The sequence below is a fragment of the Leptodactylus fuscus genome, chromosome 1 (assembly GCF_031893055.1).
Source record: "Leptodactylus fuscus isolate aLepFus1 chromosome 1, aLepFus1.hap2, whole genome shotgun sequence".
Lineage (NCBI taxonomy): Eukaryota > Metazoa > Chordata > Amphibia > Anura > Leptodactylidae > Leptodactylus > Leptodactylus fuscus.
Genome location: NC_134265.1, coordinates 34,681,675 through 34,696,732, shown reverse-complemented (window position 1 = coordinate 34,696,732; position 15,058 = coordinate 34,681,675). Strand labels below are relative to the sequence as shown.

Here is a 15,058-nt window from a genome sequence, read left to right as displayed (position 1 = left end):
AAAACAGAACAGGAAGATGCCCATGCAAACAAACGTAGAAGATGCCAGGAGCTCACAGAGAAACCCAGAAATTACTCAAAACACTGCTAAATTATTTGGGTGCACATATTAACCTATTAATAGCATTAAAAGACCTTTAAAAAAATTTGCCCGGAAAACCCCTTTAACCCCTTCCCGACATGCGCCGTAATAGTACGGCGCATGTCGGGTCTGTAACTATGGCGACCGCCCGGGAGCTTTAAGCAGTAGACAACCGGCTCTAATACCTCCCATCGGTCCCCGGAGGCGCCATTTTCCCGGCGGCGCATGGGCGCTGCCATTTTGCCCGGGATCGCCGGCTCCTGGAGCATGCTCCAGGGCCGACGTCATGTTGCCATGACAGCTGGGAGCCTGTACAAGGCTCCCAGGCTTGTCTGCAAATTCTCCCTTTTGCAGGCTGGTCTATGCAGCCTGCAAAAGAGAGGATGATTTTTTGCAATGCATTAGCATTGTAATGCATTGCATTAGTGATCAGACCCCCTGGGGTTCAACACCCAAAAAATAAAGTAAAAAAAAATATAAAAAAATATAAAAAGTATTAAAAGTTCCAATCACCCCCCTTTCCCTAGAACACATATAAAAGTAGTTAAAAACTGTGAAACATATACATGTTAGGTATCCCCGTGTCCGAAATCGCCCGCTCTACAAATATATAAAAATATTTTTCCTGTTCGGTAAACACCGTAGCAGGAAAAATAGTCAAAAGTGCCAAACTGCCGTTTTTTCACTGTTTTGATTCTGATAAAAATTTGAATAAAAAGTGATCAAAGCAATAACATTTCCCGAAAATGGTAGAATTAAAAAGTACACCCGGCCCCGCAAAAAAAGACGCCCTATGCATCCCCGTACACTTACGTATAAAAAAGTTACGGCTGTCGGAATATGGCGACTTTTAGAAAACATTTTTTTTAACACAGTTTTGGATTTTTTTTAAGGGGTCAAAATGTAAATAAAACCATATAAATTTGGTATCCCTGGAACCGTACCGAAACACAGAATATAGGGGACATGTCATTTTGGCTGCACAGTGAACGCCGTAAAACCAAAGCCCGTAAGAAAGTCGCAGAAATGCATTTTTTCTTCAAATCCACCCCATTCTGAATTTTTTTCCTGCTTCCCAGTACATTATATAGAATAAATAATGGTGGCATCATGAAGAAAAATTTGTCCCGCAAAAATTAAGACCTCATATGGCTCTGGGAGCGGAGAAATAAAAAAGTTATGGGGTTTAGAAGGAGGGGAGTCAAAAACAAAAAAACGAAAATCAAAAAATGCCATCGGCGGGAAGGGGTTAAATACTATTAAGACAATTTGGTGAGATAGAGAAGACCGGTGGCTATGGTGGCCGCTCAGCTCCTATTGAAGTTGATGATCGTTTCCTTGGTTTTCAGTAGTATTAAAGCAATTTGGTGAGATAGATAACTTACCATTTGCTGCAGCAGGACCTCTATCTATGTGTCTCTGTTTATCTCACTTTTCTCCTCTTTCTTCTCCCACCATCTATAGGCTTCAGCCTGTCTTTGTACTTGAATGAGATAAGTAGAGAAAGAAGCATTTTTCACTGATAAGATATATTACAAGGTTTATCATATTCACTTCTATTAATTTAGGAAAATACATTGAAGACAAGTTTCACAAATAAAATCAATGAAAAGTCAGACAACTATCCAATTTTTTTGTACCAATTACCAAGATCTCTCAGTGAGCAGTATAGGTTACTAGAAATGAGGTTACTAGACAGGGGTGATGGTTACAAAAGTGGTTTCAAAACTATTTTAATATTTAGGTTGAAGAATACAGGGAGGAAGTGGAGAGACAGAAAAGGTCTGTTGGTCAGAGATATATAGGCTTCTTATTACCTTCTCACACTCACAAGTACTACTGAATTTATGTTCAGCAGAGGTGAAAAAACACATAGTCTGAAAGATATATATATATATATATATATATATATATATATATATATATGAAGAGCTCAACGGAAAAATGGCCTAAGTCCACATTTTGTCATATTTCAAATTATTACCTAGAAAGCTTCTTTGTACCTCGTTCTATGCATTGGGTTTATGTTTAGGATTAACGGTGTTCATTAGCTGATTACATTGGATAGATATATTCTACAATAATGCCCGTTTGCTTTAGGCTAAAACTTTAAATTTCGTTTTTCTCACAATATTGATTTTTGGACTTAGGCCATTTTTCCGTTGAGCTCTTCATATATATATATATATACCGGTATATATTCTAGCCTCTGCCTGCGGCTTCATCTGCGGGTTGTTGGCATTGATGATCCGCCTATATTCAGCAAATTGCTGCCATCGATGGTTTCCTGCTCTGGCATTTCCTCAGAGATCTCCTTTGTTCCTGCCATGATACCCTCCCACAGAGGGTATGTCTACAGACTGAGGCTGGGTTCACATCAGCGTCTGGTCTCTGTTCTCAGGTTGCATGCAAAAGACGGAAACCTGTCATGCTGAGTCCGGCTGTGAGCGCCGGTGATTGTTTTATGTGCTCCGCAGGCGAAACCATTTTTTTAAAACCGGATACAGAGTACTGCATATCCGACTCTGTGTCCGGTTTAAAAAAAACGGTTTTGCAGCGGAGCGCATAAAACGCTCACTGGTGCACACGGCCGGAGACTTTTCAAGCCCATTCAAATAATACTGTGTGCAGGGGCCACTATGTGGTACCACTGTGCTACGGGGCCCCGCTATTCCTAGTTACACCACTGTGTGGAAAGCTAAGGGACATTATACATTGTGGTAGCCATCTTATACTGCATTGTATGGCAATAACAAGAAAATTGCAACCATCAGGGTCAACGGTATGTCATAGCGACGATAAAATGTTCAAAACCTAAGTGGGTTGTCCAATTCATTTTTATTGATGACCCATCCTTGGAATACGTCATGAATGAGAGATTAGTGGTGGTCCACCGCTGTTTCAAAGGTCCATTGCCCTTGTCCAAGTGCCTTGTACGTCGCTTATTACAATCACTTCTATGATGTATTTACATCACACGAACCCTTCAAACAGCTGATCAGTAGTGGTCCCAGGTGTCAGAGTCCCACTGATGTCTTATGGATGACCTATTCTGACGATAGGTCCTTGATATGAAGGAGTTGGACAACCCCTTTGAGTTTTAAACAATGGGTTCCATGTCATGTTGGTGTCATTTTTGTAATAATTTTCAACCCTCTTTCAGGTAGCAGAAGTAAAACTAGAAAATTTGCCGGTACTATTCCGTTATCGGGCCAGCAGCAGCGCAGTTCAGCAGCAGCTTTCGGGACAGCAGTTCAGCAGCGGGAATTACAATGACATCCGAGGACTGCTGGCCCGATGCTTGTGCCCAGTAACCAGTACATCGATGACCCCCCTCCCCCATCCTTCTCCTCCTGCCAGTGCTGCCCCCCAGCTCTCCTTACATCTTCCCCGTACCCTCTCCCCGCCACACGACTAGGCCTCACCTCAGCGCTAGTACCGAGACCGAAAGGAAAGACACCGGGGCTCAATCCAGGCCCTGACAAGAAACACGCCGACTATAGGAACGGTGAGCTACAGCGAGCCGGAGGGACAAACTTTCTGCAGCGTCCGGCGGCTATCTAGTAGCATTCATTGCTCAAGATTTACGGTGAGGCCTATTACAGGGAGAGGGTACGGGGCAGATGTAAGAAGAGCTGGGGGGCAGCACTGGAAGGAAGAGGAGGATGAGGGCATCGATCGATGTACTGCCTACTACACACAAGCACGGCCTCTATCATCGGGCCAGCATCGGCTTAGTCATGTGGCGGGGAGAGGGTACGGGGTAGATGTAAGGAGAGCTGGGGGGCAGCACTGGAAGGAGGAGGAGATGGAGGGGGGGTCATTGATGTACTGGCTACTGGGCACAAGCATCGGGCCAGCAGTCCTCGGATGTCATTGTAATTCCCGCTGCTGAACTGAACTGCTGTCCCGAAAGCTGGTGCTGAAATGCGCTGCTGCTGGCCCGATAACGGAATAGTACCAATTTGCCAAATCCTGTAAGTTTCAGCTGTACTTCAAAATCTAACACACCACATAAAAGTCGTTCTTGGGTTTCACTTGGTTAAACCAAAGCTTTCAAGTGATTCTTTTATCTAAACCTTGTCATTTATTGTATCAGGATGTTCTCTGATAAGTAAAGAGCTGACACTGGCAGACAGCGCAGTCATGGCGCCGTTCAATTATGGCTGGCGGCTAGCACACGGTCTTGTGCAACCGGCTTTAACCTCCTCTATTGCTTCAAATAAGTCCACAATAAATTGTCTGCAACTTCCACCTGAAGCGAACAAAATAAAAACTTACCTCTCCACACTCCGTGAAGGCTTTGGGGCCTACTTGTGTGACGCCTCAGACATCACATGACTGGGGCCTGCGTCCTTATGCGTTGCAACGCAGGCCCCCGGTCACATGACGTCATTGAAGATAGCCAACAGCGGGGAGCACAGGGATAGGTAAGTAACAGTGTTTATGTTTGTATCCCCCTCTCCGATTATTATACTCTGGGGTCTGAAAAGACCCCAGAGTATAATAATTGTTAATGGGTGTCCACAATGGAGCATAATACTGGGTGATGGGGCCACTATGGGGCATAATATTGGGTGATGGGGCCACTATGGGACATAATACTGTGTGATGCGGCCACTATGGGGCATAATACTGTGTGATGGGGCCACTATGGGGCATAATACTGGGTGATGGGGCCACTATGGGGCATAATACTGTGTGATGGGGCCACTATGGGGCATAATACTGGGTGATGGGGCATAATACTGGGTGATCGGGAGGGAGGGGGTCCATGTCAAAGGTTCGCCACGGGGCCCCGCCATTCCTAGTTACGTCACTGCTCACAATGAACATAAAAATAGTGAATCGGTGCTCCACTCAAAAGGAGGATTTAGGGGGACTCTCAGGTTTCCTGTCCTTCAAATCATTGGGGGACCTAGCGATTGGACCCCCAGCATTCGTACACTGTCCTGTGATAAGTGTCCATAGTGGCATATCCCCTTTAATGTGTACTGACTCTGCTAGAATAACAAGCTGGAGCGTGCTGCCCCATGTGAGTTAGCTGGAGATCCCACAATATTCGTGAATCCCAAGTATAACATTTCACCTGATCCCATGCCAGGGGCGTAACTTGAGGGGGTTCAGTCACACAGGGGTCCATAAGCACTGGCATCAGTATTGAGATTTCAGCTAAGGCCACACTAAGGTTGATGAAACTCCTTAGCACTTGTAACCATCACTATCAAGAATCCGCTGTAGGGATGAGGTAGGGGGGCCCGGACAAAAGATAGCACAGTTGCCCAAAGGACTGTAGTTATGCCACTGGTCCATGCCATATCCAAAAGTCAAGTAGCCTTGTAGTCTCTGATATAAGCAATCTAATATTTGCAGGTACAAGGCCCTTATGGGGCTAAAAAGAAGTTACTTTTTTAAGTTTTAAAAAATATAAAAATAAATTCCCATCTCCCACAATACATATAAATAAATAAACAGAAACCCATTTTTTTTCCCTTTCCCATTCTGAAATTTTTCCAGCTTCATAGCACATTGCACAAAATAATAGTGCCGTTATGGCGTACAACTTGTCCAGCAAAAAATAAGCCCTGTATGACTTTGTGAATAGCAAAGTGTCGCTCTTGGAAGATAGGAAGTAGGAAAGGATGGAAAACGGCTTGGGTGTGAAGGTGTTAAAAGTAGATGTGAGATACGTGTTCCTATAAGTGACGCTCGGAGACTCTGCGGACCTGCAGCATATGACAAGTGGTTTTCATAATTTGTTCCAGTACATTGTTCAGCTACACGGGTGCAAAGACCACCAAACCTCAGCAATGACACAAACTGTAGACTTAACAGGTAGAAATCCTGTTCTTGTGGCTTCTGCTTGAATATTCATATTGACTCAGCAATAGAAGCTAAATACAGTAAATGCAATGTCACAGAGTGCCGTGAACTCAGGGGGGCTTATGTTGTTGGTGGGAGTACATGATCCTGGGAAACCATTACAATGAATGATACTGAGTCCCCTGTCAGTCTTGGGGTGTGCTGGGTGTGCGGAACTCTCTGGGCAGTTGCGGTTCTGGGTCCCAGAAGTTACCAAGTCCAAATCCACCATTAGGGTCTCTGGCGAAGACCTATGGGGCTTGGTTCCGCTCCGGTTAGGAGAGTGCTGTACACTCAGGACTGTTTTTACCTCGGTGTTTGGGAATTTTGGTTGCCCAGGACTAACTGCACGTTATTGTCGCATCAAGTTCCTAACAGCTGCCTTAAATCCCACTCATTTAATACTCCCTTAGTGCCCCCACATAGTTTAATGCCCCCATAGTATTCCCACACAGTATAATACTGCCTTAGAGCCCTCACACATTATAATGCTCCTTCAGTGCTCCCACACAGTATAATCCTCTCTTGGTGCCCCAACACAGTATAATGCCACCACAGTCCTCCCACACAGTATAATACCCCCATAGTGTGTCCACACAGTATAATTCCCCATAGTGTGTCCACACAGTATAATGTTCTGCTAGAGCCCACACACAATATAATGCTATAATGCTCCCTTAGTGCCCACACACTATAGTACCCCATAGTCCTCCCAAACAGTATAATGCCCCATAGTGCTCCCACACAGTATAATACTCCCTTAGAGTCCTCACACATTATAATGCTCCTTCAGTGCTCCCACAGTATAATCCTCTCTTGGGGCCCCAACACATAATGCCAACATAGTCCTCCCACACATTATAATGCTCCCTTAGTACCCCAACACAGTATAATACCCCCACAGTATATCATGTACACCTAGTGCTCCTTTACTGCCATCACATTAATGCCTCCACACTGTGTTTTTACCAGCCTTGCTGGCAGGTCATTGGCCTGGTAACAGCCCCAGTATCAATAGTATCTTACTACCTCAATATAAGAGGCTGACCACTTGCATGGAGTCCAATGGTCTGAATTTGTGGGCACCATCTTTACTCACGTTGGTAGCTTTAGAGTCAGACTACATCATGTTAAGCTCTTTTTTCCTTGAAGGCAATATTAGTAATAACTATCTGAGTCACAGACCACAATATGCTGATATTTCTCAGAAGTCAAACCACATGACACCTTCATAGTATATATAAAAATGACAGGGTACGCTGCCTTAGCTTCTAAGGTGACCGCTGACAATGGAGCGCCTTCTGATGCTGGTGGTGTTATCTGCGCTCTACATCAATGGACGTAAGTAAATGTAACACAAATTGTTTAATGGGCTCTGTTGGCTAGATGGATGGAAAATGATTTATTTCTAAATATTCATTATCAATTTTTAGCTTTTTGACGATTTAGCCAAAATTTTTTTAAAAAATTTGATCCTAATCTAGATGTGCCAAAACCTGCCATCTTTTAGTGCATTTTATGCCAGGGTCCAGTTATAGTCCCCATACTAATCTGTCCCTATGAGTTAAAATTAATTCTTCAGGATCGCCCATTAATATTAGATTGTAGGGGTTCAATTCTCAACAACAAAACTAATCAGTCATTGAAAATGGGGACAAGACAGGAGTTGCCCCCCTACGATCTAATATAAACCCCTTAAAGAGGACCGTTCATGTTCTCATCCATATGTGGTTTCATATACTGCTAGAATTCAGCATACTATCGGTTTTCCCGGTATTTTCCCTGTTGGTGCCATTATTTTCAGCACCGATATCTCTTCACTGTCAGAAGGGTGATCGTCATAGTTTAGCATCATCGCTGGTAAGCAATGCCCCCTCTAACAGTACAGGGCTATGAACGAGTACAGTCAGTGAGGAGTTTCTAACAACTCAGTGATGATGCTGAGCTATGAGGAATGCCCTTCTGACAGTGGGGAGATATCGGTGCTGAAACTCACAACACCAATATTACCAGCCCCGGGGCAAACACCAAGAAAACTGACAGTGCGCTAGTTGACAGTGTTATGGAGGTATACCCTTTACATGAGGCAGAATGCTACAAAATTTTGATGAAAAATTCGAGCCCGATGTTAGTCAACCAATTGGTGGTATAAACTAGACTTTATACTTATAGTATTTCAGTATATGGTGAATGTGGCATGCTATCTTTAACCACTTCAGTACTGGGCAAATTTCTGGTCCGGGACCAGACACATTTTCAGGTTTCTTGTAGGTGCGATTTTGAAGGCTATAACATTTTTATCATGTAGCCCCAGTTGCAGGAGGAATACAGCCTTAGCCCACTACTATAGAGCTGATCTGTGTCGTTTGACTCTGATCCCGCCAGCATCCGAATCATATAGGGAAGTTGCATCATGGTGGCGCCCATAGCTGTGTATACAGCAGTCATTGAGCGCTGTGTACACCGCGATCGGGAAAGCAGGAACGGTAAAAAACCCTCCCTGCCTTCTCTAGGGGAGTTACAGCTGTAATTACAGCTGGCTCCCCATTTCAGCATCTAAATGATCTCGTACGTCCACTCTTTGGACGTAAAAACCCAATGGGTGGTCCGGAAGTGATTAATTGGTAAATACGTATCATCTTTATTTTATAAATTAATTTTAATTTGCAAATCTGCTTCACTTATCCCTATAAGTCAACCAGTCTTGGAGAAATTTTTGCTTCTCAACTGGACAAGTCCATCTCTGCCCTTAAGGCTAGTAGGTGAACACTCAATTGACATATAAAAGTCAGATTTTTGGGATTTGTTTCCTAAATTTTTCCACCCTGATTTCAATGCCTTATCAGAATCAGCATGGAAAATGCCTCCTACCTGCCTCCCATTTTTTTCAAAGTAATAGGCAGATTTTTCAGTGTACTTAATAATAAGCATCCTTGCCTATTTTGCCCCGGCACGAAGCTGTAGATTAAGTAATCCCATTGAATATAGAAAATCAACATGCTGACCCATGACGCTCCAAAATGATAGACTATGGCAGTGACCCGGACTAAAATACATGGCTACTTTTTCTGTCCTTTATTGTACGCATGCGTTGATGTCCCTGTACCGGCAGACGATCTAGTTAATTGAGTAAGGCGCATCCTCCAGGAGTTCATGTGCCTAGGAGAAGGTCTACACCAGCTCCATGCTGGTACAAATTTCTGCCAGTTATGTCAAGTTGGCGTATCCGATAATGTATTTGGCATGTCCGATGGCTTCCCAGGGATTCCAATTCTTTGACTTCATTATCTAGGCCATAAATGTTGGCATCATCTGGAGCATTCTGCATTACAACCTAGTATTCACTTTCCACATTGATTCATCCTTATCCGTAGATGTCTGCATGGAAATTATTGGAGGAGATGAAGCTGCTCCACACTCCAGACCATACATGGCTCTCCTAGTGAGTAAGATCCGATGTGGAGGAGCATTGATCAAACCCAACTGGATATTAACCGCAGCTCATTGTGCAGTGTAAGTATGTCTACCCTACACCGAGAAAGACTCAGTAACACTTTAATAGATAAAATAATCATTTCTAGTGTCCAGGTCTGAAGAGGGCATCTCCTTACAACAGTGGTTCCTAACAAGGGTTTCTTGGAAACCTTCAAGTGGGCCGCAACACTCTCGTTGGAGAAATGGCCTCATGCCTTCATGCAACATTATCTATGTTCATAGGACTTTTTCTGCCTTTTGGCAAAACTTTTTGTATTTGGTAAGCCTATGTCGAAGAGGATGTCATAAGACCTTACCTTAAAAGGATGATCATCGTCTAGTTGGCCGCACACATCAGACTGATGACAGCCAAACCAGCCAATTTCAACAGGACTGGTCAACCCTCTAATATGAATGGATGCCCCTTGAGACTCCCCCAATGCTTTTATTTGGGGGAATGACAAGCCACTGCCAGAGTAGTCTACAAGAGCTTTCTCCCTTCTCCCAGTACAGTACATATGCACCATTTAACCAAGTCAAGGGTGAATGTTTATGTGGACACTACAACGGTATAGTCTCAACTTTTGTTGTGGTGTTTGTTGTACACTAACATTTTAGGCGCTGCTTTCTTTGGCCTCATCTCATTAAATGCTCTAATAGGATATATAAAGGATTTAGGTAGTGGAACCCCAATAAGACCCCCTTTCCCATAAACCAGAATGGAGATTCCCTACCAAGGGAATATGTTTCTATTTCATTGACCCAATTACATCTAGGTTTCATATTAACATATGCGACCAAGTAGACTTAAATTATCCATGGCAATTGTATATAAAAATATATAAACATATTAAAAAAACACAAATCAACTGAAATTATAGGGTTGGTCTGATCATGAAAATCTTTTCTACTATGACTCTGGCCTTGCGATCATCTGATTGCTGTAGATCTTGCTTTTGAAGACTTCAGTGACCAGTGATCGGCTCTTATCGATGATGTGCCTAATGATAAGTTTGCCTACAGTGGCCACTGCAGGCAAACTGTGGTATTACATACTGACCTTTCAAATGAACTTTCAAAGTACATCTCTGTACACTGGCTTATAGAGTGGGATGAAGACTGAAAGGCCATCCCCCCAAAAAATCTAAAGGGGGATGTCTTAGTAAAAGATCTCTTAAAAAATGAAATGTTATCTTGATGGTTAACTATAAAATTGTTCTGACTGAGCTCATTTTCTAATATTATTTTCAGTGACAATAGGTCGTATGTTATACTAGGCGCACACAGGCTGAAAGACACACAAGAGCAACAGAAGTTAAGGATTAAGAGAGCCATTAAGTTCCCCTGTTTTGACTCAGCTCTCAAACTCAATGACTTACAACTTTTGGAGGTAAGGAGGACGACAATGAGATGTAATGGAAGGTGAACATCACTAGACACGTTTATTGTGGGTGCACCTAAACCATAGTAACCGCCTTTCCATTATACCATTGCCAACCACTCCACGACACTGATGTACCCCAGACTAAGCAATATTAGGTTTTAATGTTATGGATGATGGAGGGATGTCTCTTTTGTTACAGCTGGAGAAACCTGCAAAGCTGAACAAGTTTGTTGGTGTTATTGACCTACCCAAAGGAGAGCAACAAATTGCACCTGGAAAAATCTGCAATGTGGCAGGGTGGGGAGTGACTGATATAAGAAATCAGGTACCATCTGATGTTCTTCGAGAAGCAAATCTGACAATTGTTGATCGTGCCAAATGTCAGAAATTGTACGGAAGTAAGGCAATCATAACCTCCACCATGATGTGCGCAGGACCACTTAAAAAGCGTAAGGATGACACGTGCAGTGTAAGTAATTTTATGTATAGGATGTGTCTGTTATATTGATTTGCTTTATATTGTTCAAAGGGTTCCCCAACTATAGACACTTACCGTCTATGCACAGGATATGTGTCTGATCGATGGGGGTCTAACCACTGGCAACTCCAGCAACCATGAGAATGGGGACCCGTTAATGGAGCACAAGAACTAGTGGAGCACATGTGTGGCTACCAATCCATACATCTCTATGAGACTGCTAAGACAATGATCTCCAGCAGCCCCATAGAAGGGAATATACCGTGTTTGCTTTATGAGGTAGAACATTCCAGAGCACAGAGGCAGCATAAGAGAAGTCTGGGATATGTTAGAGAGAAATTTAGATACATTATAGCTGTAGGACATTAGCAGATCATAGGACAAGTGGTAAACTGAAATATGTGAAAATATATAGAGGGTGGGATAGTTATGGATGAATATGTGAGTCAGAACCAAGCCAATCACAATCCAACCATTCATGTCCATTTCTTTGGGTTAGCGCCATATTACAGGAACCAAAAAGGATGAAGGAGTCTTCTTGAAGAAAGTTGTGTGCCTACAGGACTATGTTTATGGGTCATGGTTGGGGTGGACCAGGAAGATCTATATCCTTAAAAATATTAATCTACTAAATATCGTCATTATTTGAGACCTATAGACTTGTCTATTTTAGGAAATACTTCCCCTAACAATTCTGAGACCTTCTACAATGTCATTTCATCATGTTTTAGAGCCTGCACACCAACATGTTCCTTTCATTCACTGTAAATGGAGATCTTGACAAGTGTTACCAAACCTGTAGGTGTGTTATAGCGGATCTTCTATATGAAATGAATGTGTTATATGATTTGTTTTAGGGGGATTCTGGTGGTCCTATGATCTGCGATAAAAAATACGCAGGCATTGTGTCTTTTGGACCAACAAAATGTGGTAAAGCAAAGGAACCCGGAGTCTACACACGACTTACAGACAACTATCTCAAGTGGATTCGCACCACAATCGGCGGCGCATCGGAATCCTACACGATATAAAAGATATTTTTTAAAAAGTGGGAACTAGGGTTGAGCGATTGGGAAAGATTGGATCCCGAGCAAATTTCACGATTGCGATCGGGATCAGGATCGGCTGGAAAATGATCGAAAATCAGATTTTAAAAACGATCCTGAAATCTCAAGATCGGCTCAACCCCACTCCATAAACAGTGAGCGGGATCCGGTAAGATCGGATCCCGATCGGCGATCGAGCAAATTTCACGATCACGATCGGGATCGGCTGGAAAATGATCGAAAATCTGATTTTAAAAATGATCCTGAAATCTCAAGATCGGCTCAACCCTAGTGGAAGCTGGAATGTTTTTTTAGAATGGGTGTAGAAGGGCAATGTATGTACCGGTAACTGTATAGTATATTTTTGATGCCTCTGTGTACATGGACTTACATGTCTAACCCTATGATTATAAAGTTTATGGACTCCTTGGAAGTAGTACAGTATGTTCCTATGGTCCACCAAAGAGAATAGATCTGAATGCCCATTCGGAGTTCACATAGAAGAATTTAGGTTCACTTCCCGTAGTCCATAGCAGACCCCCATGAGTATATGATGTGGTTACTATCAGTTTCAGATGGACCTCATTATGCCAGAACTTGGGTTGGGTCTCTGGCGGGTCCTCTGGTAAGCCAATCTAGTATTGCTAGACAAGGGACAAGGATTCAGTAAAACTTTTTGTAAATGATCTTCTCTTTGTGTTTTTATGTAAGTTATTCTATAAATTAATCTAGATAAATCCGATACGTAAAATAAAGTTGATTTCATGTTGTTTGTTCGTCTATGTGTATACCTTTACCCTCGGCAGCGGCCTGTAGTTTTGGGGGCTAACTCAGCACCCTATTACAGATGTGTGTTTTTTGTCTATATAGCTGATGCTGGTTGTCAGGACATGCATGAAACTAAGTGAAGATCACTCAGCACAGAGAACTAAATGATCCTAAAGTCTCTCTTTTCCTTTTAGTTGCTATGATTCCTAGTATCTCTTTCTATCTGCTATAAGCTTGTATGTGTTCTTTCTTGTAATATACGTAGGGATACAGCTGATGTTCCAGGCAGTGAAGTTAGGGTCCGAATCCATCTTATAATATAAAGAAGAACTTCATGCTTTTTAGTGTCAAATCGATCACCATTTTAGTGAACGTTTTTGGTCCTATGGACCTTCATTAGACTCTACATCACAAGTATCATATCTTCTCATATGGATTTGCTTCTACTATATGTATATATTTTGTGTCCACGTGAAAGTAACATATTGTTATGTCATAGCTTGCCACCAGTTATGTATGGACATTATCATTTTGTGCTTCTCACTGTGGTTTTTCTGTGTATCTTGCATGTAGAGTCTGATGAAGGTCCATAGGACCGAAAACATTCACACTTGGCTTTACGAATAAAATGGTGATTGATTTGACACTAAAAAGGAATTTCCCCATGGCTGGCTGGACTATTAAAGGATTATCTTATCTTATGAGAGCAATGCCTTGTGTTTCTGGATAGTTCAGCAGGTACATAGATAGCCCTAGGTATCTGCACAGTGGGATGAGTCCATGATCAACCCTGTAGGGTTATAGGTTGGACATCATGGACCTACGTCTTCATCCAACCTCATTCTACTATGTAACTATGATTTGGGTATCTGGAAAGTTGAGTTGGTATATGGCCCTGGATGTATGGACAGGTGAGTGAGTACGTGAGTGCATAGATGTGAGTGTCTGGGTAGTTCATTAGGTGCATGATCTTGGTTGTCGGGGCAGGTGCCCTTATTCATGAAGGTCTGGGAGTGTATGGCCCTGGATGTATGGACAGTTGAGCAAGTGTGTGTAGCTCTGGATGTCTAGACAGCTGAGTGCAGAGATTTGGGTTCCTGAACAGTTGAGTCATACTTGACTTTAGGTGTTTAGACAGCTGAGAGAGTACACAGGTTTTGAGGAATCTGTATGGTTGAGTGGATGTCTGGACAGTTGAGTGAGTGCACGGATCTCGGTGTTTGTCCAGTTGAGTGAGTGCCTGGATCTGGGTGTCTGGACAGTTGAGTGGGTGCCTGGACCTGGGTGTTTGGACAGTTGAGTGGGAGCATGGATCTGGGTGTCTCGACAGTTCAGTGGGTGCGTGGATCTGGGTGTTTGGATAGTTGAGTGTAAGCATGGATCTGGGTGTTTGGACAGTTGAGTGGGTGCATGGATCTGAGTGTTTGGACAGTTGAGTGGGTGCATGGATTTAGGTGTTTGGACAGTTGAGTGAGTGCGTGGATCTGGGTGTCTGGACAGTTGAGTGGGTGCATGGATTTGGCTTTTTTGACAGTTGAGTGGGTGCATGGATTTAGGTGTTTGGACAGTTGAGTGAGTACATGGATCTGAGTGTTTGGACAGTTGAGTGGGTGCATGTAATTGGGTGTTTGGACAGGTGAGTGAGTGCATGGATCTGGATAGTTGAGTGGGTGCGTGGATCTGGGTGTCTGGACAGTTGAGTGGGTGCGTGGATCTGGGTGTCTGGACAGTTGAGTGAGTGTATGAATCTGGGTGACTGGACAGTTGAGTGGGTGCATGGATTTGGCTTTTTTGACAGTTGAGTGGGTGCATGGAATTAGGTGTTTGGACAGTTGAGTGGGTGCATGGATCTGAGTGTTTGGACAGTTGAGTGGGTGCATGGATCTGGGTGTCTGGACAGTTGAGTGGGTGCATGGATCTGAGTGTTTGGACAGTTGAGTGGGTGCATGGATCTGGGTGTCTGGA

At 43.2% G+C, this 15,058-nt stretch overlaps 1 protein-coding gene across 1 annotated transcript; it reads left to right on the top strand.

The window, feature by feature from the left end:
- The first annotated feature begins 7,232 nt into the window (after nt 1-7,232).
- On the top strand, nt 7,233-12,310 carry LOC142192043 (granzyme A-like). Its single transcript, XM_075262388.1, has 5 exons — nt 7,233-7,284; nt 9,318-9,456; nt 10,669-10,807; nt 11,001-11,270; nt 12,137-12,310. Exons 1-5 carry the CDS (start codon nt 7,233-7,235, stop codon nt 12,308-12,310), a joined length of 774 nt encoding a protein of 257 aa, XP_075118489.1.
- The last annotated feature ends 2,748 nt before the right edge of the window (nt 12,311-15,058 follow it).

Coding starts and splice junctions, on each gene's coding strand:
- LOC142192043 (XM_075262388.1), top strand. CDS start 7,233: ATGGAGCGCCTTCTGATGCTGGTGGTGTTATCTGCGCTCTACATCAAT. Junction 7,285..9,317: donor TGCGCTCTACATCAATGGAC/GTAAGTAAATGT, acceptor CCTTATCCGTAG/ATGTCTGCATGGAAATTATT. Junction 10,808..11,000: donor ATGACTTACAACTTTTGGAG/GTAAGGAGGACG, acceptor CTTTTGTTACAG/CTGGAGAAACCTGCAAAGCT.